The following is a 27,482-nucleotide window of genomic DNA, read 5'->3' on the forward strand; positions in this document are numbered from 1 at the left end:
TTACTAAAGTTTGTATTATTTTGGAGAATCTACCATAAAAAGGTGTAATATATTCAAGTAAATATAAGGTAAGGTAACAAATTTAAATTAAAACCGTGAAATATGTAACATTCTCTTCTATTTATAGAGATTCTGTTATGTGAGTTAACATATACAATTTTTTATTATATTTATTTCTTTGCTATTTTAATTTGTTTATTTAATTCTATTCATGAACGTAAGTGACTTTTGATAAAAATCAATAAATAACATAACACATCCACGGTAAGGTATTACTGGGATTTGTTGGTTAGACCCCCCCCCCCCACAAAAAAAGCGAAATTTCACAATAACAAATTCTTAATGGGTTTTCCTAAAATAGAATTGCACTAAATCTGTCTAGACCCAGGACAGAGGACCCCCCCCCATGGAAATGGTTTTGGACATGGTAGCCATACTATTTGACATAAATCAAAAAAGAAAAATTAAATACACCTTCATTTCCGAAACAGAGACGTAGGTAGCGATTTTCAGCACCTGGGGCCAATGTCAGCCCTCCCCCCCCCTACACCGTGAGTATACATATCTTTCATAAAATATACGATGCATACATTATATAAATGACCCCTGACAGATGCAGCAAATGGGGACAAATGTACCCCCCCCCCCGTAGCTACGCCACTGTTTCGAAATAGACTTAAACATGCACAAAACTTCAAATTTATTCTTCGCGTCGTTTTATGTTAAAAGACAAATAATGAAACTAAAAAACATAAGAAAAAGATATGTCTTAATTGTAAAAACGTCGTCTAATAATAGCAGGCAACTTCAGTTTTTAGTGAATTTTCAATAATTTTAATTACGGTCATATTTTGATATTTAATTAACTATATTTAGTTTTATATTCAAAGTTGAAAATTTTAATAAATTTAATATAATAATTTTAATAAATATCGGCTTTTAGCCGATAATTTAAATATAAGATTTAAAAATATCAGTCAACAAAAATTCAAGAAAGTGTCTTTAAATTTGTAGAATTCTTATACTAAAAGCAAGGAAGTTCAGCGAATATCAAAAAAGGCCAGAGTTATTTCCTAGTCCTGATGATTTCAATTAACGCTTTTTAAACTTGCAAGGACGTGTCCCCACTAACCAAGCCCGAGCCTTAACTGGGCCATCTGACTAAAACTGGGATAGGGCTGAATAGGAACTGGAACTGGGATAGGGCTTCAGCTGATAAACTACCATGTGAAAATAAATGCAATCAGGGGTGTCTATTCAAAAATGTATATGGGAAGGGGGGGGGGCATTTCTTTTTTCAAAATACAATGGGAGTCCCCCTTGATTGACGGCATTGTTTATTAAAAGAAAACATGCAATCTTATGAAAAGGGGAAGAAATTCAATCATTTCACTAAGGTGTAGAGGAATAGTATTAAAAAATATTGAGAAAGTTTTATTTGTTTAAACTGTTTATAGAAAAGACGGGTTTAAGGTTTTGTTAACATTTTTATTTATCATTTGCAGTGACAGTTGTCTAATGACACGGTTAATAATTTTCAGTATTATGGATTTTTTTTTCACTTTTTTGGCATCTCTCATTTCTCGCTTTTTTCGGCAATTAACTATTTTAATAGACTACAACTATTTGTTTCCACTATTGTGTTTAATGGCACGGTTGCAATAATTTTCAGTGTTTTCTTTAGAGATTTTTTTTTGCTATTTGTGGCATCTTCTATTTTTCTAATTTTTTTTTTAGGAACCTTGCTTTTTGACAATTTTTCTGACGGTTGAATTTTTCTGACAGCATTTTGTTTAGTTTTTTTTTTTGTTTTTTTTTCCCAAAGGCTTTTCTAGTTTTGTTTTTTACACAGTTCTACTTATTTTATAATAATATAACGAGTAATTTTCAGCATTCTGTTTATTTTTTTTGTCTTTTTTCCCCCAACGGCTTTTTTGGCTTTTTTCCTTACAATAGTGCTTATTTTAGAATAAAATAAGGAAATAACAGTTTAACGCAGTAAAACCTAAAATGGAATACACAAAATAGATAACATGTACAAATAGCGAATCACATGAGAAATTTAAATACTGGTTATATCTTCACTTGTCATATACTCAATGGTCAACTTTCCTTCTGTAGGCATATCATGGTCTTCGAGAGAGCGTAAGTCAGTTGTAATTCGCTTTCTTCCCTCAGAAACTGGGGCCTCCATCAAGAAATGACCTAGCATAACGTCCCTAAGCATGCGTCGCTCCCATACCTTCAAGAAAGAATTATGTCACTACTACTACTAACATCTCACTACAGCACCTTGAAGGCAACACAGCTACGTACACTTGTCCTCTACTTAATCAATTCAAAACTTAAGTTTTTACCTCCTCCATTAAAGTTTTGGTTTCCTTCAATCCTTTCTTATGGCATCTTTCCACCCACTTTGGGGACAATCTGCTTCTCGTTTTTATTTTAACACCAAGACCCAACAAAACTACCTTGTAAACTCATCATTAAATAAAATATATTTTATTTAAAATAATCTAGTTTTTTTATATATTTAGTTTTATATATTTAGTTTATATATTTAGTTTTATATATTTAGTTTTTATATATTTAGTTTTATATATTTTTATATATCTAGTTTTTTATATATCTAGTTTTTTTAATATAAAAAATATATTTAGTTTGAAAATAATCTAGTCTTTCTTGGTAATGATACACAACCGATTGCTCAAAAAATCACAAGGGATACTGTGAAATTGAATAATTTTCATCACTAGTGATATGTTTGTGGCTGTTCCAAATTACAGGGATTTATATAAATTTAGATTAGGAATGAAGTTTTAGATTAGGAGGAAGTAAAAAGCATTTTAACTCCTATAAAGGCAAGAAGCTCATATTTATCCACTAAAACCCATCACAAAGACAGACGTGCGCTTGGGAACCAATACATAAAAAAAAGAGAAAAACCTCTGCCTTGTCTTTTCTTCTTCTTTCTTATTTGGACGATTGCCAGACAAGGACGATATTGGGCAATAAAATAGGGTAATATACTAATGGATGGCCAAAAGCCATCCTTAGATGTCCTTATACTAATGGATGGCCAAAAGCCATCTGGGGCCAAGTTGACGGCTGAAAAGCACAATCTTTGGCAATCTACCATCCTTTATCTACAAAACATGGCTTGACGATTTTGAAAATTAAGTTAGTATTAACTATAACCAAAAATAAAATAAAGCCATATGGTGGTGTCATGAAAGAGAAATTGGACGTCATTATACAAAACTAAAATTTGAGGTTTTTTTTTGTAATGTGAAAGGTCTTATTGAGCAAAAATGCAGAAAAAACCTTGATACCTGGATACAGAAGGGATAGGGGTAACTCCCCCTCCCCGAAGGATTATCCAAAGTACGAGCTAAATTTGAAGGAGTATATAATTTTCTTGCCTCTTATTACTACTATTTATATGAATCATTAACCGTTTACATTTAAATCACCACAATGCATTTAACATTTACATTTAAAATATATATTTTATAAAATATATATTTTATATATTAATATATATTTTATAAAATATATATATATAAAAATATAAATTTTTACTTTTCTTTATCACACAGGGATGCGAAAAAAGACGGCATACAAAATTGAAATCGGAGTTACGTAAAAATTTTGGAATGTCCCAAACAGAAGATATAGGAGGGTACAAACTCATCTCTGAACACAAAGAGAATAAGAGATGTCATCATAAGAGATTAGAGATATAAAGAGAGAATAAGAGATAAGAGAAATCAGCCCAAACTAAAGTGTATAATTTAGCCATTTTCCCAACATTTTTGTTTTGAGGTTTCTTGTGTGGTTTTATTTCTTTCACTATTACTACTAATTTAACTCAAGTGAAAAAAATCAAACAAATAAGAGCACAACTCCAGGGACTGACAAATGATCTCTACGACCTATATTAGCCCTCGGAGAAAGACAAGTATTCATATTAACACATCCCAATTGTCAGAGCAACAAAGTATTAAACCAAAGGCACTTGTACTACACAGAAAAGAGGGCATCCTGCTCCCTCTAATCTGCTCTGAGCTTCAGTTATTATTCCCTCCTTTGAAGTTCCTATTTCCTTTGAATTCTTTATTATTCTAGCCCACCTGCATTACGTTTGGCACCACATGAACTTAAAAGAAGCTCAGTTTTTGGACCTAACCATCTCAACCTGCCTTTCAAAATAGCCGTATAGAGGGATAGAACGACATTTTCCTTACAGTTTACTTCTTGAAATTCAAGCAAGTACCTACAGCTACTCTTAGGCAATTCCTCTCGAAAACATCTAACGTTTCTCCCTCAACCTTCAAAGCATTCATGTTTCAGAACCAAAACTGACCACTGTCATTAATTAACTATTCAATTTATTTATAACCTGTCAAAACAAAAAAGGGCGCAAATCCCCTAAATGACAGAGTACATAAGAGAAACAAAAGAAAAAAGACAAGAAAACTTATACACTGAACAAAAATAGCAGTTTTTAAAATAATAATAATCATAAACATAATCACAAATCATATCACAATCACAAGATAAGACATAAATCAAAAGACATAAAAAAAATTATAAAAATAAAGAGAACCAATGATGATTTAGTTTACTGGCGGAAGATTGAAAATCTTTTACTCTTTTATCAATTATTGTCGAAGGGAATATAAGCTTAAATTTTGGGACAAAAAAGAGTTACTAGTCCAAGGGGGCATATGAAACAGGAATTTAGCAAATTTAAAATAAATCCGATGAACAAGTTTGTTTTGAAGCAGGAAAAAGTTGCCAAATAGGAGACAGGGCAAGAAGATGAGGCACAGTTAGACTATTATAAAGTTTAGAAAAATAGAAACGACTAAGGTGCAGATTTTCAATATTTTTGGCATTTAACTTATTAGAGGTTTTTGAATTTCGAAAACAGAAACATTGCTTTTCGCATTTCTCTTTTTTGACAGAAAAAGAAATACCACTATTGTTTTTTAATTTTGTAGGCGAATTCTAAAGTACAATATATTAATTTATTTGCTGGCATATATATGATCTGTTCAGAATAAATCTTTGAATTAACATCAGAAGGTCACAGTTGAAAAGTTAGTTTACTTCAAAAGCCCACAAAAAGTATCTTTGAAACTACAGTACAGGTAAGAGGTCTCTTACGTAGCAGCTTCATTATGGCTTTTTCAGATAAGGCTCACAAAATACTTTTGACTTTTCCCGGCAGCTTCATTTTCTACAATGGCTTTTTTAGGCTGAAACGTGAATTATATGCAATTGAAACAGTTTTTTTTTCCAGGAAAAAATCAAATCCACGGATTGAAGAGGTGTTTTCAGTGACACAAATATATTCGCCCAAACAAAAAGAAAAGAAAAAAAAAGCTAAGATCAGCAATATATCTGTTGCTCTTTTTTTATATGTATATATAAAGATATATTTATACAAGATATATAGGTATGTCTAAGATTGATGAAGATCCTGATGGTGATAGGGTTCTCTGCCCGCTGCTATGCCTCGGGAACTGTGTTGTAATTATTCAATTCACCACCTCATTGTTCTTCATAAGGTTAGTATACATAAGGTATATATTGGTATAGGTGTATATAATCTAATATATCTAATATATCTGACATCTAATATCTTTAAACGAGCAACTGTGTAATTATTTATGTATAAATTTTTTCTTGAAAACTGCTCCACTTTTTTTTTTGAAAGATTGGCATCCTGGGATTTTCTGGCATGAAAAAACGACCTAGATAGGTCACGAGCCAGAGAAAAATCATTTTATGAGTGACGTCATGTTTATATACATTTTAAGAGAACAAACTACATCATCTTTTTCCCCGGGAGTGGTCGCATCGTTTTTAGTATCTATGACGATTGCAAATTACACAAGATGACAAATGACTCTAAACAGCTAAAGAAAAAGGCATGGAAAAAAGAACAGGAAAAATCACATAGAATTTTAAAGGAAAATTATAATATAATGAATGAACGTGTTAGTTTCACATTCTTAAGCGGTTAGAAGCAAAATTACAATCAAACAGTTCGTGGTAATGAACTGTAAGTAAGGAGCAACCCGGCTCAATAGCAACCGATACTCTAAAAAAAGGAATTTTGATACCAATAGACACGTCAAAAGAATCAAATTTTTATGCTGGTTTTTAATATATAAGTTTCGTCAAGTTTAGTCTTACCCATCAAAAGTGACGAGCCTGAGATAATTTGCCTTATTTTCGAAAAATGGGGGAAACATCCCCGAAAAGTCATAGAATTTTAATACAAATTACACCATCAGATTCAGCGTATCAGAGAACCCTCCTGTAGGGGTTTCTCCAAAAGTGTGGAACTTTTTGCCAAAAGAAAGATCACTTATGCGTGTTTATTTCTTTTTTTTCCCAGGGGCGATCGTATGGACCCAGTGGTCCAAGAGTGTCACGAGAAGGCTCATTCGAACGGAAATGAAAAGTTCTAGTGTCCTTTTTAAGTGACCAAAAAGATTGGTTACGTGGGAGAATCTTTCCACAGAGGAATTTTTCATGAGAGAAGAGAATTTTACATGAAGGTGGCACCGGTTTTCCCAGCATTATGTAAAAAACGACCAGAAATTAAATAAAAAAACAGGTTTTTTCAACTGAAAGTAATGTGCAACATTAAAACTTACAACGAACAAGAATTATTACGCATATGAGGGGGTTCGCCCCTCGTCAATACTTCGCTCTTTAGGCTACAGTATTTTAAGTACTTTCAAGAGACCCAATTATTCTAATTAAACGAACTTTGTGATTCATGGGGTTATTCTTAAAGAATTGGAACAAAATTCGAACTTTAGCGTAAAGAGTGAGGTCTTGACGAGGGGGCGAACACCCTAATATACGTAATAATTTCTTTTCGTTTTAAGTTTTAATGTTGCTCCTTACTTTTAGTTGAAAAAAAAACTTGTTTTTTTAATTTAATAGAATAAAGAACCTTGTTATTTTAGCGTGTTTGAGTCTATGATTGATAAAAAGGAAGGAGGAATTAAAATTGAATGTCTATGACACGTGCAAAATTACAGAAGATGGCAAATGTGTCTGAACAGCAGCATTCCTGGTTGCTATTGAATTATATAACAACGCACCTAAAGTAGACATATGACAACTAGTAAAAAACTGGGAAGAAGTTTTTTTTTGTATCTATGGCCTCATACAAAATTACACATTATTTTGAATGAATCAGAGCATCCTATAAAATGGAGGATTCTTTGATGCACAGGAAGAAAGAATTGAATTCACGCCAGAATTTCTTAGCTTATGCTAATAAAGATGGAGAATCAAATATATACAAGCCTCCCGCGTGCCGAGCGCCAGGGTCCGGGTGAATCTCGGGCTCCTGATACTATCTAATATCTGTTGTTATCCAATATATCCCTTTTTTAGGTGCAAAATTCATTAGGTATTGTTAAAATAGTTAGGGTTTTTCGCTAAAACCCAGTGGCAGTAGTGTTTTTGTTTTTGCGTAGAGGCAATGGGCCTCAGCTTTCAGGACTGAGCCTCAACTCAGCTATGTAATTCTGCCCTATTAGTTATTAAATAATAACATTAATAACTATTATAATTATAATATTATTGATTTATTGATTAGCATAGATCCGCCATGAATAACAATATTAAAATGAAAAAAATTAATAACTGCAAAACAGAAAAAAACTAATCAGAACCAACAGCAATAAATAGCTAATACTATGTCATAAACAATTTGATCAGGTCCTTAAAAAAACATACATTCAGTACAATAAAAGCATATTCAGTAAAAAAAAAAAAAACATAAAAACATCCCAGTATTCTGGGCACTTTTTTTCACCAGACGACATCAATATAACAGGTATATTAAAATCAAGCCAGTAGCCTACTTTTTCAATTTCCCATTGGTTTGTTTTATAGACTTGAATCAATTTTGATTTTATATATCAAACAGTTCGTGGTAACGAACTGTACGTAAGGAGCGACCCGGCTCGATAGTCGAAATACTCTAAAAACGGAATTTTGATACCAATTGATACATAAAAAGAATCAAATTTTTATGCTGATTTCAAATATATAAATTTCCTCAAGTTTAGTCTTACTCATCAAAAGTTACGCGCCTGAGAAATTTTGGAGAAACACCCCCTAAAAGTCATAGAACCTTAATAAAACTTAAACCATCAGATTCAGCGTCTGAATCTGATAATCAATTTTGTTTTTATATAATCAATTTTGATTCTATATATATGAACTAAAATGTGACCTCTTTAGATTTACTCAACAATATGGGTAAATTTACACATATTCATACAATTTACACATTCATATAAATCCTTATTTGTATTCGTATAATTTTTATAATTTAGCAAGAAAGAAAATGAAAACATCGCTTAATGCTGTTATGCAATTCCCGAATGCAATAATTGCCTCTGGGGCAAATTCTAAGTTAAGCCCTTAAAGGGGCTAAAAACAGCCCATAGTAATTAAAAGCTTAGAAATGTGTTTCTAAGAAAACTTTTTAGCTAGAAAAAATTAAAATTTCTACCTGATATTGCTTCTAAGCTTCCATTTCTTACAACTTTGGTTTTACTGATATTTAAAAAAATGAGGAATAGTGACTTTTGAAGACGTGGAAGAGTGACTCCTTATTTGAAGTCATGAATGTAAACATTTTTATGCATTTAAAACTTTGGTTTTACTGATATTAAAAAAAAAAATCAACTGAGAGTAAGGAGCAACATTAAAACTCAAAAGGAACAGAAACTATTCCGTATATGAGGGAGGTTGCCACCTCCTCAATACCTCGCTCTTTTAGAACTTTTAAAAAAGTTTAGTGTTCTAATTAAACGGCCCTTGCCTTTCAGGATTTGTTCTTAAAGAATTGGGACGAAAAGTTAAACTTTAGCGTAAAGAGCGAGGCATTGAGGAAATATTGAACTGCACTAGTAATATACTGTATTATTTTTCCGAAAACACAATCAAGATAATTTTTGAAAAAGCGATAAAAGCAGTTAAAAAGGGCAAGAGAGGTTAATTTTATAACACAAATTAATTAGATATTTGACCAGATAACTAAAAAAAAATTTCTTTTAGAGATACTTGAAAGAAATGAATAGACTTAAGTTAAAAAATTGAGAATCTTTAAATAATTTATTCAATAAAGGTAATAGATAAAAACTAACTAAATTAAAACAATATAAAATAAAAAATTAACATCTTTAATCCACATGATCCATTCCTTGCAACAGGCGGGATAGAACCTAACTCCTGAATGTCTCCAGGCGTGGCTTTATCCGCTACGCTGTTCCAAGGTATTTAAATTTGTGATTCAAATAATACATGAAATGGATAAGAGAAAATGACATCATCCCCAGAGAAAACTATCACTGCAACCCTAATATCGCTATTTACTTTTATACTTCAGATAACCAAACTCTGCTAATTTGATGCGCATATTGACCTGTGGCGGCGCAGTACCTTTTTAATGCTTGTTTATATGTCGTCTTAACTAATATTTTGCCGCCGTGTTTTCCGGGTCTAATTTGTCTTATATTGCATTTGCTGATGATCTGTTGTGATCTGGTCAAGTCGACTAAGTTTGTTTGTAAGCTGTTGAAAAGTGCCTAATGCTTAAGAAATTTGGGCTATATATTTGCACATTAGAGGGGTGAGGTCGGTAGAGTATAGCGGGTCTGCACGCAAAATGTGTAAGCTATATTATTCGGATATTATGAAGTACGATTGTTTTCTGACTTCACACTGTCCAAATACTTTACCCCTACCCCAACCCCCTAATATACAAATATATAGCCCAAATTATATATTTCCCACCTATTCTGTCACTTCTCTTTGTTTTTCTCATGCTAAGTTGAAAGAAACTAGCGATAAGAACTCGGTTTACAGTGTGTCAATGCATAAACAACTTGAGCGGTAGGGGGGATATCATACACGTACCTTTTTTTCTTCTTTTTTTTGCTAATATGACGATGAAACATCACTGAGAGTTGCTTAAGGCTTTGTTTAAGGCTTGTATATCTAATTAGATTTTATCATTTATTTTAACTTTACATCTCATTCTAAAAGTTATAGACAAGATAATAAGTTACCTCTTATGGGCCCATTAAGGGCTGAAATGGAATTTGCTACAGAAGCAATTATTGAATTTAGAAAAAGCACAAAAAAGGCATCAAGCGATGTATTCACTTTCGTCCTAGCCAAATTATGAAAATATATAAAAATTTACTAAAATATGCGCAGCAGTTAAGTAAGTAAGTAAGTAATCGGGTTAATGACACTTCTTGACTACTAACGTTTCGCGTCGGCCAAATTTCTATGATTAGTGTGATTTCTATGACTATGATTTAATTTCTATGATTAGAAATTAAAATCTTTTTCAAATGAAGAATTTTTCAGGCTGAATCATCCGCAAGAAATTTTACAGAGGGGGGGATTTTCAGCGAGGATGGAACTGTCTGGAGGGAATTCCTACCCTAGCCACGGACGATTTGCTTTCCATTTAGCCCCAAAACGTTGGCCGACAAGGACGACCTTTGGAAATCTATCACCCTTCATCCACAGAAGGTGTTCTAGCCATCTTGACCTTTCTCTCATTATAGCCTTTCCCAGATACAATAAAATTCTAACATTTAAAATCTTACCTGTATTTTGATGGGTTTGCCTGTCTTCCGATAAAATAATGCACCGATATTCCACTGTAACTCTGTCGCCTCACCTGGAGTTGTGCTTCTGACAACAGTGCCTTCACATCGTATGATGCAATAAGCCTGAAATTAAAACTTTTATGCCTTGACTGACTTCATTTAGAAACAAAAGCGTTAAACCACGTTTTCAGGAGAGTATGAATGGCTCGTGAATGACATTTGAACGGGATATCTTAGCATTAATATTTAATTAATACTTTCCAGTGGTTTCCAGTGGTTGGATACTTCCCAGTGGTTGGAGACAATTAATCATAGGCTGCTGTACCTTAAATTGACATTATTTAGCAAATTTGGAAAAAAATGATAAAAGAAGCAAGTATATATATATATATATATATATATATATATATATATATATATATATATATATATATATATATATATATATATATATATATATATATATATATATATATATATATGTTACTATGAATGTCCGAAATTCTTTTTTCTCCTCTTCGATTCAATTAACTTTGCGAATCAGATTTTTCAGTTTTATGCAAGCTTTGACGGTAAAAGGTAAAGTTAGGTTGGGTAAGGTTAAATTAGATTATAAATCTCAGGAATGAGTTAAAAACCTAACCTGTCACCGTCAAACCTTACATAAAACTGATAAAGTTGACTGGTAATGCTGAAGAGAAAAAAAGTCGCGATGAGTCAAGTCAGGCGAATAAGGAGGCCAAGGAGCATTATCATTGGGCAACTCCCAGTTGTCTCACCCGAATGACTCCCTTTCAAACTTTTTGATAAAACTCCTAGTAAAAGTGTTGATTGATTGTTTGGCTTTGAAATACAAGCTCTTTGTGGACGATTCCTTGGATAAACAAAAAAGCATGCATTTGATTTTTGAATTTCCCATCAATTCTTGTTTAAGCCTTAGAGAGGTTGAAGTATGCCAGTCTATGCTCTGACTAATGATTCTGGATCGCGCTCAAACAAGACACATAGCAGCAGTGACACATTCCAGAAAAAAGAGGCAATTTTCAATGTCAAAAGTCAAAAAGGCACCTTTCTCTCCTCATGTCCTTTAAGTCTTACGAAAAATGTTTTGGAACCGTTTTTGCGCTGATTTTCTAATTCCAAAAAATTGGTCAAAATTTAATGAACAGCGATGTCAAAATCAACTCAAATTAAACACTTCCCTGATTATTTTGACTACAAACCGACGATCTGAACGCACAAGATCCCGGATTCTGTTGACGTTTCCACTGGCTCTTGAAGATAAAGGCCTTCCGATTCGTGGTTCATCTTCATTCAACTCTGTTCCTTCTGAAAATGCCTTACACCCCCGAAAAACTGGGCTCTTGACACTACACTATCTTCGCATGCCTGCTGAAATTTAGCAAGATTTTGTGTTACATTGTGGCCAAGTCTGAAGCAAAACCTGATAGCATCCTGTTGCTCGAAGTAACTCATTTTTAGACCACTTCACAAAAAATTGCCACAGACAATTAAAAGACTCAAGCAAGTTCAAACCCGTTCTGAAGGGGTTGTCATATGTTTTACCTACCACCCATTCAAGCGCCTCTTTATCCAGTGTTGCCAAATCCAGTGCTACGTTGCCATTCTCATTTCTAACTTTACAAAATTAGTTTTTTTTTATATTTTGTTAGATTGATTTTGACTGACCTAGATCACCTTGTCCAAAATGCGAAGTCAACTAATTTTTAGAACAAAATAGAATAAATTGTAAAAAAAAAAAAAATCGTAACGGACAGTCAACTGCCTCAAGCGAGTTCAAACCCGTGCTGAACTTTCATTTGCCACGCATATGTAAAAAAAAAGTATTTACAAACATCCTACATTACACATAAATCAAGAATGTTGCTTACCGTTTTTACAAGGTAGTCGGCTAATATTACAAATAGATCATTAACATAGCTAATGCAGTATTAATAAACCACTAATACAGCTAATACATATATGCTGCCATAGTCAGCTAATCAGCTAATGCGACAGTTAGGCTAATCAGGTAGTCCATCCGTAATCAGCTAGTAAGCTATTACAGCTGTCAGATTGATCGGTAGGTCTACCCGTATTTGTAGATCTAACCCTATCAGATATTCAGCTACAACGGCTCGTACTGCGATCAGCTAAACCCGATTACAGTATATACTAACGGTATACCGCATTTTTACTTAGTAGTCCATCACTTCTGAAATATTTCCTTAGTGCCATGTTTAAGTACCAGGTGCCATGGCGAAGACCAATTTCAAACTAGATTTCAAGAAAGTCAGAGCTTCATACCCCCCAACTCCCCTGGATACGGTCTTGGTGCTATAGCCTCTGAAAAATATTTTCTTACCTGCATTTTCTTTGACAGTCCCGATATCCCTCTGACTAAAACATGGGTAGCCAATTTAGGAGAAGAGATACAAGGCCATATACTTGGGGCTGGAGCTTCTCGCTTTAACGGTCTGAAATATACAAAAGGCTTTCGTAAGTTAGCAAAATAAACAATATTCTTTTCAAGACACTGTAGCTACAAGGTCAAATTTTTCTTATAAGATCTCTTCCTTTGTCTCAGTTCAATTCATTTTTTCTGTATCTTCATGAAGCCTTGCAGGCACTGAAGATCCTATTTACGCACAAAAAAAACCTGAAGTCTGAAATTCTTTTGAAAAATTTCTGAAGTATTCACGAATCCTTCGATAATTAAGTGTTAAGTATTACACTAAACATTCATACATTTGTTTGTTTTCCGGAAAACTGATTTCCGAATCCTGAGAATTTCTTAATTATTTTTAATTACCTTCAGAAGGATTTAAATTATCGTAAAAAAGCGCTATTACAGTTATGTTCTAATAGAGTTAATTCATTCTCTTAAAGTTGTGAATTAACTTTCTGTATCTGTACCTTTGTTAAGAGTCAAGATGAACACTCGATATTGTTGTTGAAAGGCAAGTGCTGATCCACAAGTTACTAAATCCCGTCAGAAATTCTGGTGTCTGATATAGATAGATTGTGATCGTCCTCGGGTGGATGTTGTCTTGTCAGTAGTAAAATCAGCTATATGCAAATTCAGAAAAGCTCTTTGACGTTGGAGAAACAAACAACTTCAAACGGCAAGTTTGGACAATAAGGAACGACCTACGGCGAAATGTCGAATTTGACCTGAAATTCATTTTCTTCGCAGTCTAACCCGATTAATATTATATACTGGGGTAAAATATTTCTCTTCACTCTTTGTTGAAGAGCCGTCGCCAGTTGTAGCCAGTTACAGACACGTTCCTCTTCACCAATTTTCAAACTTGACTAGCTTAAAAAGTTTGTTACAATAGCAACCTCAGTAGTTCAAGTCGAAATTAATTTATTCAAATATAATAAAGCACTGGGCAGAACACTGTTCAACAACATATACCGACTCCTCTTTCTGAAATCCTCGTCACTCGTACTTGGAAGAAAGATGAAAACCAAAGCTATGCTACTCATGCAGGCCAACAAGTTTCTTTTTATATTAACCATAGGTAAGCTAAGGGGCGGATCCAGAATTTTTTTAGAGGGGGGGGAATAGGTTGATCCGATAAACTTGCGCTAAGAGCAAGTTCAATTAACGCAAACTTGCGTTAATTATGTAAATTACACCTACTTCAGGCTACGTTAGGGGGAGGGGGGCACCCCTTCACCCCTCCCTGGAACCACCACTGGGTAAGCTTCTGAAACCCTGATTTTTTTTTGTTGTGAGACAAATGAGAGGTGTGACCACGGCGACAATCATTTTGGGAAAGGTGTCCAGAATACGTAAGCAAAGTTTTGACTATTTTAGATCGCCATCGAAAGTCGAAGAAGAATCTGTATGTGTACGCGATTGATATTTCCACGGCATTCGACTCTCTATTATACTCGCAGACTATCCTTTCTCTGGCAAGAAGCGGAATCAATCCTTTCCTCTGCTTTACAACGCCTTAGCAACAGTACTGCCATGGGGAGAGATGTAAAATAAGGTCCAGTCCTCGGTTCACCTTCATTAAATAATACCATTCGACTGCTACGAAGCACATTCCTCCTTAACTTATCCTACTTTTCGTGAAGGTTTAGTGCACATGCTACTTTTTTGGCTACTTTGGATCGCCATAGGAAGTTGAAAGAGAATCTTTATGTGTGCATGACTGACATTTCCACGGCGTCCGACTCTCCATTATAATTACAGACTGTCCTTTATCTGCTGAGAACTGGGGTCAACCATTTCCTTTTCGTCTGCTACTGAATTGGTATGGTAAAGCGTTCTTACGGGTGCAGATTTCCAAAGCAACGGTATTGCCGTTCGACAAGGCGTAAAACAACGTTCAGTCCCGAGTCCAGCTATCTTCATCAATACCATTCGAACTGTTACGAAACACGTTATTCCGTATATCACATATAGAACTCTGAATTTACACTAGCTACCTCAGCTACGCAGATGAAATGCTGTTGTTTTCTGATGATATCTGAGCACTTCAAAATCAGTTGACATCTCTGGCTTGGATTAGAGCGGTTTTCAAATTGCCTCGACAAAAATCAAAAATATATTTTGGTTCCCCTCAGACCTCTCGTGAGACTGTCAGCCGTCAGCCACGCAATCATTTCTGAATCTTCTCCGTAAAACTATCTAACTCTCTCGTTTGGCTTAACTATGAAGATAACTAAATTACTTGTGATCTCAGAACTGAAGAAAAATCTAAGGAGACCTTAAGGGGTGGTTGCTCATGTAAAAGGCCAGTTTCACAAGACAGCTTGGAAAAACTATATAATATTTTCTTTACCCCTCATATATTTTCCCTTGTTCCACTTTGGAATTTCTTCACGCATTCTGAACAAAGGTTAATCCGGCCTTCATTTTGGCCTTTTCTACGAGAATTTCCTTGAAATCCCAATTCGGACTTGGAACTAATTTATTTAGAGCCATTTAGGAATTTTGATATCTCTTCAATAATGGACCAGTTGGTAGACAGATTTCCAGTACCGAGAAAATATTTCCGAAATATTTCCGAAAAAATATAAAATAACTTTTTACTTAAGTGCGTTGTCTAGATGGTTGAGTTGTGTGATGTCCTTCTGAATAACTTTATTGTAAGTGGTTAAACTTTTATTTTTTCCTTGTTGAATAATTAATAGATGCCAAATTGAACTTGGAACTAGTTTATTTCGAGTAGATACGGAGTTTTTGATATCCCATTCAAAAACAAATTAGCTGGTAGATAGATTTCATAAGCGTCATGAAAATATTGTGGATTTTCCCCTTAATTGCGTAATCAAAATAGTTGTGGTGTGTGATGTCATTGTGGTTGTTTTTATCGCGTTTTCACTTCTCCCTTTTTCCTTGCTGTACTCCACTCAGTGCATTTAATTTTGTATGAAGATTTAAAATAAATAATTATTATTACTATTACTACTGACACAGTCTTTTGATAAATAATAAAAATGTATTTCTAAAATCTGAATAATTCTGAGAAAGTTCTTATTGATTTTTGAACGATTTTTAAGTCCGTTTACAAGAGTTAGAAAACCTGTCCATATTGCTTTTCTTTTGAAAAACTGAATTTTATTTCTGATATCTAAATCTTTCTTAAGGATTCACAAATCCACCAATAGCTCTTAAAAGATTTGCCACTTTTCGGAAACATTCAAATCTATTATATATTTTGTAAAATTTAAGGCTTAATGGAATTTATCCCTATAATGAAAAAGCCATTGATTTAATGCTATGGGCTAAACCAAAGAGTATCGGATAACTTATAAGAGTGAGAAGCTAGTGTTGACAAAAAGCTATGAAGTAACCGTCGTTCGTCAAGAACTAACCGTCTTAGTTCGTCAAGAACTAACCGTCGATGCATTTCATACCTGAAATGCATAATAACTGAAATGAAATGGAAATAACTGAAATGACAATGCATAAGAAAAAACATAAATCTACACACAGTAAGACCTTAGAAGCCTAAGACTTTCGGGGCGAAGGCTAAACAAGTTAAAACGGGAGGTTTGTTCGTGAATTAATTTGATCTTTTCGAAATTAAAGTAGATATGGATACATTCCGATAGGTTTAAAATATAATTTTGACATTAATTACTTTTTGACATGTTATTTTGTAATTTTATTTTCCAATTTTTCGCTTGATATCTTCTTTTAACACTTAATCTTTGAATTAATTGTTTTTGACATTAGTAGACATGTAATTGGGCACTATTGTAGGGTTACATAGAAGTCGTGTGTCTCCTTTTTTTTCTTTTCTTTTTCAACATCATTAAACTCGACCTCAGTATAGGGTAAGACTAAAGGCCAGTCAGTCCTAAAAGAGAAAGCCAAAAAGTATAGATCCTAAAAGTAAAAGTCCTAAAAACCAAAGAATGTGGGTAATTTATAAGAGTGGGAACTGGCGCTATTGTCGGCAAAAAACACTAACACCATCTAGCCTTTAGCAAAACTTGGCAATTTTCAAGCTCTCTAATCCTTTTTCAGTCAGTAACTGAGATCAGACACTTATTACTACCCTAATTTAGCCAATTAAATTAATTATTCTTATTATAATACTGAACAAAATGCCAAGTGTTGCCAAACGCTAGATGGTATTGTTTTTTTTTGACACTAGCACCAGTTCCCACTCTTATAAGTTACCCGTACTATTTGGGCTAGACCCCAGATTTATTCGGGAGAATGAATAGTTTTATTTATACGAAAAGTTGCGAAAATTCGTTTCTCCGACCGGCCAAACTGTGTTTAAAATCACTTCAAGCTTCCTGTTTAAAAACGTTCGATTGTGTAATAAAACGTTCAATCGTACATTAAACTAATGAAAACGTTGAATTTTATTTCGAATAAAGTTCCGCAACGCGCTATAAAAAGGATAGCCGGGAAAATATTCGGTCGAATTCAACTTTTTAGAATAGAATATATTTATTCACTACAATAGATGGAGCTAACATGAGCATGTCATAACACAAAAAAAGAAGACAAAAAACAAGGATAAAAAACAAATAAATAGCAATGAAAAAAACATTAAAGCAGTATGTGCTGCTTCGAGGTCAATAAATTCATATGAGTCATAATAAGATTCATGTCAAGAATCAATGTTACATGGTTAAAATAGTGACCGCTTTTATAGAATACATCAGAATATAAAGAATATAAACAATTGGTACATTCAAAAACACTAACAGGCAAAAACTGAAATAAACTGCATCAAACATTAAATATTTGCCAAGGTAATATTATTAAAATACCGAGTAAAATGAGGGACAAATGATTTGCAATATCTCTCAGTACTAGAGGCTGGGCAAGTCACTAACTGTGGACAATTCTTTTTATTTGTCGGAGTCTAGTGACTGGTTCTTCAGTATGGGGGCTCTCAAGGTTGAGCAGTAGACCACGATGAGTTGGGGAATTTAAACAAGTTAGTCCGAACTGATATGTCAACTCATTTTTACGACTATCAAGTGAATTCAAGTTGAGCTGTTTTTTCAGTTTTCAGTTTCAGTTTCAGTGCATCAAGTTTCAGTTTCAAGTTTCAATTCAAGTTTCAGTGCATCATCATATGTTGAGTAGTTGTGTCCAAATATAATTTTTACAGCTCTTTTTTGTATCATCTCAATTCTATCTGATTGATCTTCCGTCAAATCCGGATGCCAAGCAGGACGCGTATACTTAAGAGAAGGTCTAACATAGCTGCTATGTTAGATCTTCTTCAAATCAATACAGAAAAATTGACTACTCCGGCAGGCAAAACTGTATTTAAAATAAATTCAGGATTCCGGTTTAATGCGCTACTTGAGAAATACCACTGTGTTAGGTATTAATTTTCGTGTTTTATAAAAAGAATAATCAGACGATCATTTGGTTCCTTTCTGCTTTAAATTGACGTTCAAAAAATTTGCTTCTCCGGCCGGCAAAACTGTATTTGAAATAAATTCAGGCTTCCGGTTTATGGGCTGCTTGACAGGTAACACTTTGTTAGGTATAAATTTTCGTGTCGCTTTATACAAAGGATAATCAGGCGATTATTTAGTTCCCTTCTGCTTTAAATTGATGTCCAAAAATTTTCTTCACCGCCCGGCAAAACCGAATTTAAAATAAATGCATGCTTTCTGTTTATGCGGTGCTGGAAAAGTACCACTGTATTAGGTATAAATTTTCACGTCGCTTTATAAAAAGGATAATCAGGCGATTATTCGGTTTTCTTCTGTTTTAAATTGATGTTAAGTATTTCGAATAAATTCAGGCTTCCTGTTTATGCGCTGCTTGAAAAGTACCACTGTGTTAGGCATAAATTTTCACGTCGCTTTATAAAAAGGATACTCAAACGATTATTCGGTTGCTTTCTGCTTTAAATTGATGTTCAAAAATTTGCTTCTCCGGCCGGCAAAACTGTATTTAAAATAAATTCAGGCTTCCTGTTTATGCGCTGCTTGAAAAGTACCACTGTATTAGGTATAAATTTTCGCGTCGCTTTATAAAAAGGATAATCATCCGATTATTCGGTTCCCTTCTGTTTTTAATTGATGTTAAGTATTTCAAATAAATTCAGGCTTCCTGTTTATGCGCTGCTTGAAAAGTACCACTGTGTTATCTATAAATTCTTTATAGTTTCCCTTTGCACTAACTATAGCCTAACTACACTTCTGTAAAAGCTTAACAACTATTAAGATTTCCCAACAAAAATTAATAGTTCTTACTGTGCTTCAATATAAGTGGTTGAAAAAATTCGAAGGAGGTAGTCAGTTTCAACGCCAGGCTTGAAAGTGGTGGGGAGCATGATATAGCGTCCATAAGGCAGTGTCATGCGCAGCAAAACCGCTCGGGTTTTAATATAGTCTGATACGGCGGCTGTTTCAAGGAGAGTATGTAATCTGTATCTTCTATTGAATTCAGCCTAGGAATAGAAAATAAGAATATATATATATATATATATATATATATATATATATATATATATATATATATATTTTTATGTTTTTTAATTCAATATTTTATTTCGACATAAATACTACATAGAACAAAAAAAAATTTTACAAGTAAATCCGCCTTTCATTAAACAATGATCTAAATTAGCTTTTTTGACTTTACTAATTAGAGTTCTGGCGTTACTATATATATATATATATATATATATATATATATATATATATATATATATATATATATTTGTTTATGTATGTATTTTTTCTCGAAAACGGCTCCATATTTTTTCGAGAACATTAGCATCTTGAGACATTCTCGCATAAAATATCGATCTCGCATGAAAAATCGAAGCATTTTCTTATATGATGTCATGCATAGCATAAATAAGATTGTTGAGTTTCCAACGCATTAGTTATTTATATAATATAAGATGTGTTGGAAGGCCCAAAAAACGAAAATTTGCACCATCAATTGCGACAACACCAATACAGGCAGCTAAAGCAAAGGTCATTGCTAAATTATCTGAAGTAATGAAAATCCAAAAACGGGGCAAAAATGAAAATAATGAGCAAAGACACGGGCGGTTAGAAGATATGCGAAAGAGCGTGTCAAAAACGAAAATGAAGAGAAAAGACACAAGTGGTTAGAAGACATGGACACCGAGTCTGTGAGCGAGTCAAAATTTAAAACGAATAGCAAAGACAAATAAGGTTAGCAACACCGAGCAAGTGAGCAAGTCAAAAATAAAAATGAAGAGACAGGCAGTTAGAAGACATGCGACACCGAGCATGTGAGCGAGTCAACGAAAATCAACCTGGACAGCAAGAATCAAGACGAGTCAAAATTGAAAAAGATAGCGATGAAAATTGGGTTTGGTATTTTGACATAGATAAGGTCATCAATACCCACCATACCTTTGTTAAAAAAAACAAGAAAAGATTCGGCAATATGTATTTCATAATGACGAAAGACAAGCCGAGATAAAACAAACCAAACAAATTGAAAATGATAGCGATGATGATTGGGTTTTGGATTTTGACATGGATAAGATCATCAATGCCTACCATACCTTTGAAAATGTTCGACAATATGTCTTTCATAATGAAAAAAGACAAGCCGAGGCAAATGAATAAGTTTTTTCCCACCACCGGAACAATTAAAAGAAACAAAGGTAGTCATGAATGCCTACCATACCTTTGAAAATAAAAAACCTGGACTTGATAAATCGCTGAAAAAAGTGTTTGTCCCACCACCTGAACAATCAAAAGAAACAAAGGTTCGGCGGTGTGTCTTTCATAATGACAAAAAACAAGCCGAGGTAAATGGTTTATTATACTTAGGGGCCAAGGGTAACTGTGAAGGGACTATCTATTACTCCAAAAAGCCATTAAACGACAGAACAGCTAGCAAAATGCCAGCCAAATAAGGAGTCCTAACTGACGAGAATGAACGTTCCAACGCCCAGGCTTGAATTAATCTGATATCTATGACTACTACAGAGCTCCATAGACAGGCAGATTGCCTCAATAAAGTCACGAAACCCTTTGGCAAGTAAATGGACGCCAACAAAGCCAAAGTTGGGACTATCTATTACTCCAAAAACCCATTAAACGACAGAACAGCTAGCAAAATGCCAGCCAAATAAGGAGTCCTAACTGACGAGAATGAACGTTCCAACGCCCAGGCTTGAATTAATCTGATATCTATGACTACTACAGAGCTCCATAGACAGGCAGATTGCCTCAATAAAGTCATGAAACCTTTTGGCAAGCAAATGGACGCCAAGAAAGCCAAAGTTGGCGCCATGTCTCCAAGAGCAAGAAACACATCCCTTCCATAACTCGTGACAGCCAGACAGTCAGAGTGGTCAATCAGTTTATCTACATTGGAAGCATGTTCATTCTACTAATCGTGAATCAATCCCAACAAATCTCTCAAAATTTATCTTTATAAGTAGCCATGCTCTGTTCGGGTGTCCTAACTGTTGACATCTGACGATATAAAAAGCCGACTAGCTCTCGCTAGGTTTAGCTTGTGTAGCAACAGCAATGGCTCGGCCATGTCAAATGAAGGAACAATAGATGGATGACGACTGCAAGGAAGACTATGGGAGAGGTGAACTGAGAGCTTTGACTGCCAACGTAGTGTACAGCTGTTAAAAACAGTACAAGACACTACCACTGCTTCTACTACTAACAACTCCTTGCGGCACCAAGCTGCCTAAGGCCATTACAGCTGCGCACTCTCCTCCTCCACCTAGTCTATTCAAAGTTTCACTCTTTAAATCCTCACCCATGAAGTTCAAATTTCCTTTAATGGGGTTGTGACTCCATCACAACCGATTCGGCGACGACCTGCTTTTCGTTTGATTCCAAATGAATAGCCAAAAAGTAAAATGTTTGGCATCCTTCAAGTAGCCTAGTCATCTTAACCTTTCTTTCATTATAATATAACACAAATACAATTTTTTATACTTTGTTGTTTGATATAAGGTTAGTCAATCATAGTGAATCCTCGTTCATACCACGTCGAAAGGACTGGCTTCAATACTTCCATTGAAGATGGACGGGAGTTAAGCGAGCAAGAAAGAAGTGATTTTCCTATGAAAGTTATTGTCAGTCAATCAATCAATCAATTTATTTAAAGGAAACAGAAAAAAAATTTACAAAACTTTTGACCCCCACAAAGGCTCTGTGGCCTGTAAGAGTGGGAGACTAAACATTACATTAAATAATAGCACTAAAATCAAACAGAAGAACAAGAAGAAAAGAAAAAAATAAATAATTAAAGAATAACAAACAAAAATACCATGCCAATCAAAATAAACAATAATACAATCAATACAATAATATTTTATAACAATGATAGTCGTTGTCTGGTGTCGTTGTATTAATTCTGTCTATTAGACCAAGCATAGGCATGTTAATTTGGGTTGCATTCCAGAAACCAATTACATTACTTATTCATTTTTACTTTCGGCTTAAAATAGCTCTTAACTATATATTCTATCCCTTTCATGCTCATAACAAGGAAATGGTGCTAATTTTTTTTATTTCTTTCTGCACTTGTAGTACAAAAAAAGGCTCAATTGTTTCACTATCTGGTGTTTTATAGTACTAAACTTAGTCAATAATTAATGATATTATAATAAATAACTATTCATGATTTAACTCCGCCTGCCGAGATGCCTTAGGTATCAGGCAGCCAGTCCCAAGCCTGGAAAAGGAGGGTTGGGCTGTGGGCCTGCAAACCACACCCGGGATCTTAAATACATTCCCCAGGGGAAACTGAAATAGCAGTTGAAACATCAAGATTGAGCCTCGGATTGAACCCATTAATAATGACAACATCAGAACACCCAAGGACACTATTTATGAAAGCGAATTATAAATTGAAGTTTGGTTTTTGGAATTTACGAACGATGTCTCAACCATCGAAAACAGAGCAAGTACAAAAAGTAATGACAAAAAACCACCTAGACCTATTAGCATTGTCAGAAGCGCGATGGACTGGCTCAGGAATAAAAAAGCTTGATGCTGACCATACCATCACATACAGTGGGTCAGAAGATAAACATGAGGCTGGGGCTGCTATGATGATACCAAAGCAGACGCACAAGTGACTCCAAAAATGGACTTCCATATCACCAAGAATATTAACTGCAAGGTTTTTGGGAACACATGATAAACTGTCAGTCGTTGTGTGCTACGCACCTACAAATGAAGCCACTGATGAAAAAAAAGCAAGTTCTATAGAACACTTGAAACCGCAGCCAAAGATTTATCAAGACATGACGTTGTTTGCTTCCTTGGAGACTTTAACGCTAAAGTAAAAATGTCCAATTCTTCAACCCACAAGTTCTTGGCCAACATGGTCTGGGTCAACGAAACGAAAGTGGGGAGCTACTAATTGATTTTGCCCTAATGAATGACTTGTCGTTGGTGGTTCTCTGTTTCCTCATAGAGACGTGCAAAAGTACTTTTGGACAATGACAGATGTAATCACCAAAAATCAGATTGATCACTGCCTTATAGTCAGAAAATGGCGATCGAGTGTACAAGATGTTCGGGCCTAAACAGGAGCTGACGGATCAGATCATAATCTTGTGATAGCAAAACTCTGTCTAAAATTAAAGAAGATATACAGCAAAAGGACAGTCCCAAAACCTGTTTTTGACTCTGAGAAACTCCAGGACAAAACATTAAAACAGGCTTTTACAATGGAGCTATATATTATGGAGCTATGTATATTTTACAATGGAGCTATACAATAGATTTGAAGCTCTATCCATACCAGAGGAAGCTCAATGCAAAATAATATGGGCAGTCATGAAGAAATGCTTCCACAAAATATAAAAATCAACCCGGGGTCCCTGAAGGAAACCCAAAGACCAGTGGCTGTCCGAGCAAAATTGGGAACTAATAGATGAAAGAAAAAAGATGAGAATGTCTGTCTTCTACAACAAGTCCCTGATCGTTGTGTTTTCCAAAACGAGCAGTATAGAGCTCTTGATAAAGCTGTCAAGAAAAGTGCCCGTACTGATAAACGAAACTTTCTAGAGCGTAAGACAATAGAGGCAGAAGAAGCAACAAAAAGAGGAGACTCAAGAACTGTTTACAGAATCACCAATGATATCATAGGGAAACGTCCGACAAACAGAGACGGCCCTGTCAGAGATCCATTGGGGGTATTGGTAAAAGAACAGAGTGCATTCAATGAACTATGGGCTAATCATTTCTAAAGTTTACTAAATAGGCCTGCCCCAAAAGAACCCCCTGACATTCTGGAGATTCCCATCTTCTTCCTGAATATCAGAACAGACCCGCCTATTTCCACTGAGATACTAAAAGCAGCAAAGAAACAGAAAAATGGAAAATCTCCGGGACTGGACCGCATATCTGCAGAGATGATATATGCATCAATATTCTTATGTATCTCCCTTAGGTCTTTACTCTTCATTCGGATTTGGACAACGGCCAAAGTACCATCAGACTGGAACCGCAGCACACTCATCAGGATATTTAAAAAAGGAGACGCTACCGAGCCGGGCAACTGGCGGGGTGTAAGTTTACTGTCTATACCTGGGAAGATCCTCTCACATATTATCCTAAAGAGGATCTGACCGCAACTTGATCATCACCTCCGAGACAATAATGGCTTCCGGCCAAATCGCTCACGTGAGGACCTTGCATTCACGCTTGGACTTCTTACTGAAGAAAGCAGGGAGTGCCGTTCGAAGATGTATATGATCTTTATGGTTTTCGAGAAAGCCTTCAGATCCGTAGATCGTGAAAGCCTATGGAAGATTCTCATCCACTATGGAATCCCTGAAAAAATAGCGACGATAGAAAAATATTATCGCCATATATGAGGACGGTGAATGTTGCGTCAAGACACCAGATGGTCAAACTCGTTTATTCCGGATTTTGTCAGTAGTAAAATAGCGATGTTTTCTATCACCATTACTTATTGTAATAATGGTTGATTACATCCTCCGGAACACAGGGACATAAGGCATCAGATTAAGCCCTGAAGTCCAGGTCAATGGTATTGACTTTGCAGACGAGTTAAGAATGCTTGAGTCGAGAAAAAACACCTTCAAAAATTACTATACGAGGTCACGGTAAAGGCAAACCATCTTGGCCTAAGTGTGAATGGTGAGAAAACCAAATGCATGGCGACTAGTAACTCTTTTCTGTCCATTAAATGTGGCGACCAAGATATTGAACAAGCTGTTCACTTCGAATACCTGGGAAGTATCATCGAGTACACTGGCTCGACAGTGAAAGAAATACTCACCAGAATAGGACAGGCAAATGGCACCTTCAACAAACTACGTCAAGCATGGAGATATCAGAAATTTTCTCTGCGCCTAAAGCTACGCCTTTTAACAGCAATGTTATGCCAATACTACTCTGCGCAGCAGAAACATGGCACCTGAATCAAGAACAAGAGAGAAGAGTCCTGGCTTTTGGAAACTCGTGTCTTCGTAGAATATTAAACATCCATTGGTCACAGAAGGTGACAAACGGGTCCATCCGTGAAAGGACGCAGCAACCTCTAATAACCGACATCATCAGAGTCAGAAGGTGTAGAAATTTGGGCCACGTCCTACGCATGGATGACCATAGACTCCCAAAAGCCGCTTTACACTGGCAACCACCAGGAACTCGCAGCCGGGGAAGACCCGGAAACACACTGCGCCAGACCTACCAAAAAGATCTACGAAACCTGCACACCTCCGTTCTACCAGAATGGGAGGACATCATTGCAGCAGCAAACATGAGGGAAGATTGTCGGCTCCTCCTTGATGCCCTGAGTGCCTCACTAGGCACAGGCGGATCTAAGGTCTAAGGTAAGGTAAATATTCGTTATTACTTTTATCTTAAACTGGCTCATAATTAAAAATTCTACTCCTTTTATGGTCTTAATATGGCTCATAATATGGCTCATAACTACAAATTTTAATAAGCTTATAATAGCGATAAGGAAAAAGCTAAAGCGAGATGGGCCGAACATTTTGAGAACTTGCTTAACCGAGATAGAGTTGCAGGAAAAAATATAGAGGAAAATGAAAAAGTTTGTGATACCTTGGATGTGAAGGAAGATTTGTTTTGTGAGGAGGAATTAGCAACAGTACTAAAAGGATTAAAGAATAATAAAGCTCCAGGTGCTGATAGGGTAGTAAATGATTTTCTTAAATATGGTGGCTCTGAGGTCAGAAATAAATTATTGAAGATTATGAATATGATTTTTGAAAAAGGGGAAGTACCTAACGATTTTAGGAAGACCTTAATTGAGCCACTTTATAATAAAGGTGATAAAAGTGAGTGTTGTAATTATCTAGACATTAGTCTGGTCTCTGTAGGTAGCAAATTGCTTAGTAATATGATACTTTTTAGACTGAGAGATGCTGTAGACAAAGTTTTAAGAGAAGAGCAGGGCGGTTATAGAAAAGGTAGAGGATGTGTTGACCAAATTTTCACTCTTAGGTTAATAATTGAGAAGTGCCTAAGTTTTCAAACACCTTTGGTCCTCAGTTTTATAGATTATGAGCAAGCGTTCGATTCTGTTGATAGAGGAGCTTTAGTAAAGGTCTTATCCTTGTATGGTATACCAGACAAATACATTAAAGTAATTAATGCTATGTGCGAGAATAACAGTGCTGCGGTTAAGGTAGGAAATGAGGTTAGCAGCTGGTTTTGTATTAAATCAGGAGTTAAGCAGGGTTGTTTTCTATCCCCCTTTAAATGGATTATTTTGATGGACTTTGTTTTAAGGAGCACAGGAAATGCAATGGGAGACCACGGAATCAAATTGGGAGGAAAAAGTCTCCTGGACTTGGATTATGATGATGATTTAAGCATCCTAGATGATAGTGTGAGCAAAATGAATGAAGTTTTAGAGGTTTTGCGAGTTCAGGGTGCTAGAATTGGTTTGAAAATTAATGTTAAGAAGACTAAGTCACTAAGGCTAAGAATAAGTGAAGATGAAAAGGTGACGTTGGGTGATTAAAATATTGATCAGGTGGGCAGCTTCACTTACCTTGGTAGTATTATTAGTAAAGATGGTGGGAGCAGCGAAGATGTTAAAAGTAGAATAGCGAAGGCTCAGGGTGTTTTTTCACAGTTAAAAAAAGTCTGGAAGAATAGGAAGAAACGTCTGCAAACCAAGATTAGAATCTTAGAAGCTAGAGTGATGACAGTGGTCAAATATGGCTCTGAAGCATGGACGGTTCAAAAAGCGGATGAAGATTTGCTAGATGTTTTCCAAAGAAATTGCTTAAGGATTGTTCTGGGTACCCGGCTGACTGACCGTATTTCAAACAATAGGCTATACGAAAAATGTGGTTCAATACCGCTTTCTAGGTCTATAAT

The 27,482-nt window shown here is 35.2% G+C and overlaps 1 protein-coding gene across 2 annotated transcripts in view; it reads right to left on the minus strand.

The window, feature by feature from the left end:
* Positions 1-580: 580 nt before the first annotated feature.
* The window catches only part of LOC148941866 (calpain-5-like), a 106,010-nt gene continuing 79,108 nt past the window's right edge, over positions 581-27,482 (minus strand). For both annotated transcript variants that reach the window (XM_089102905.1, XM_089102904.1), the window contains exons 11-14: positions 19,380-19,576; positions 13,039-13,150; positions 10,671-10,796; positions 581-2,242 (exon numbers count right to left, since the gene is read on the minus strand). In XM_089102905.1, the coding sequence (XP_088959031.1) occupies positions 2,063-2,242; positions 10,671-10,796; positions 13,039-13,150; positions 19,380-19,576 (615 nt within the window). In that variant the 3' untranslated portion in view covers positions 581-2,062. The remainder of the gene's footprint in view (positions 2,243-10,670; positions 10,797-13,038; positions 13,151-19,379; positions 19,577-27,482) is intronic.

Source organism: Artemia sp. Qi Xiang Cuo, chromosome 17, assembly GCF_049724085.1.
Source record: "Artemia sp. Qi Xiang Cuo chromosome 17, ASM4972408v1, whole genome shotgun sequence".
NCBI lineage: Eukaryota > Metazoa > Arthropoda > Branchiopoda > Anostraca > Artemiidae > Artemia > Artemia sp. Qi Xiang Cuo.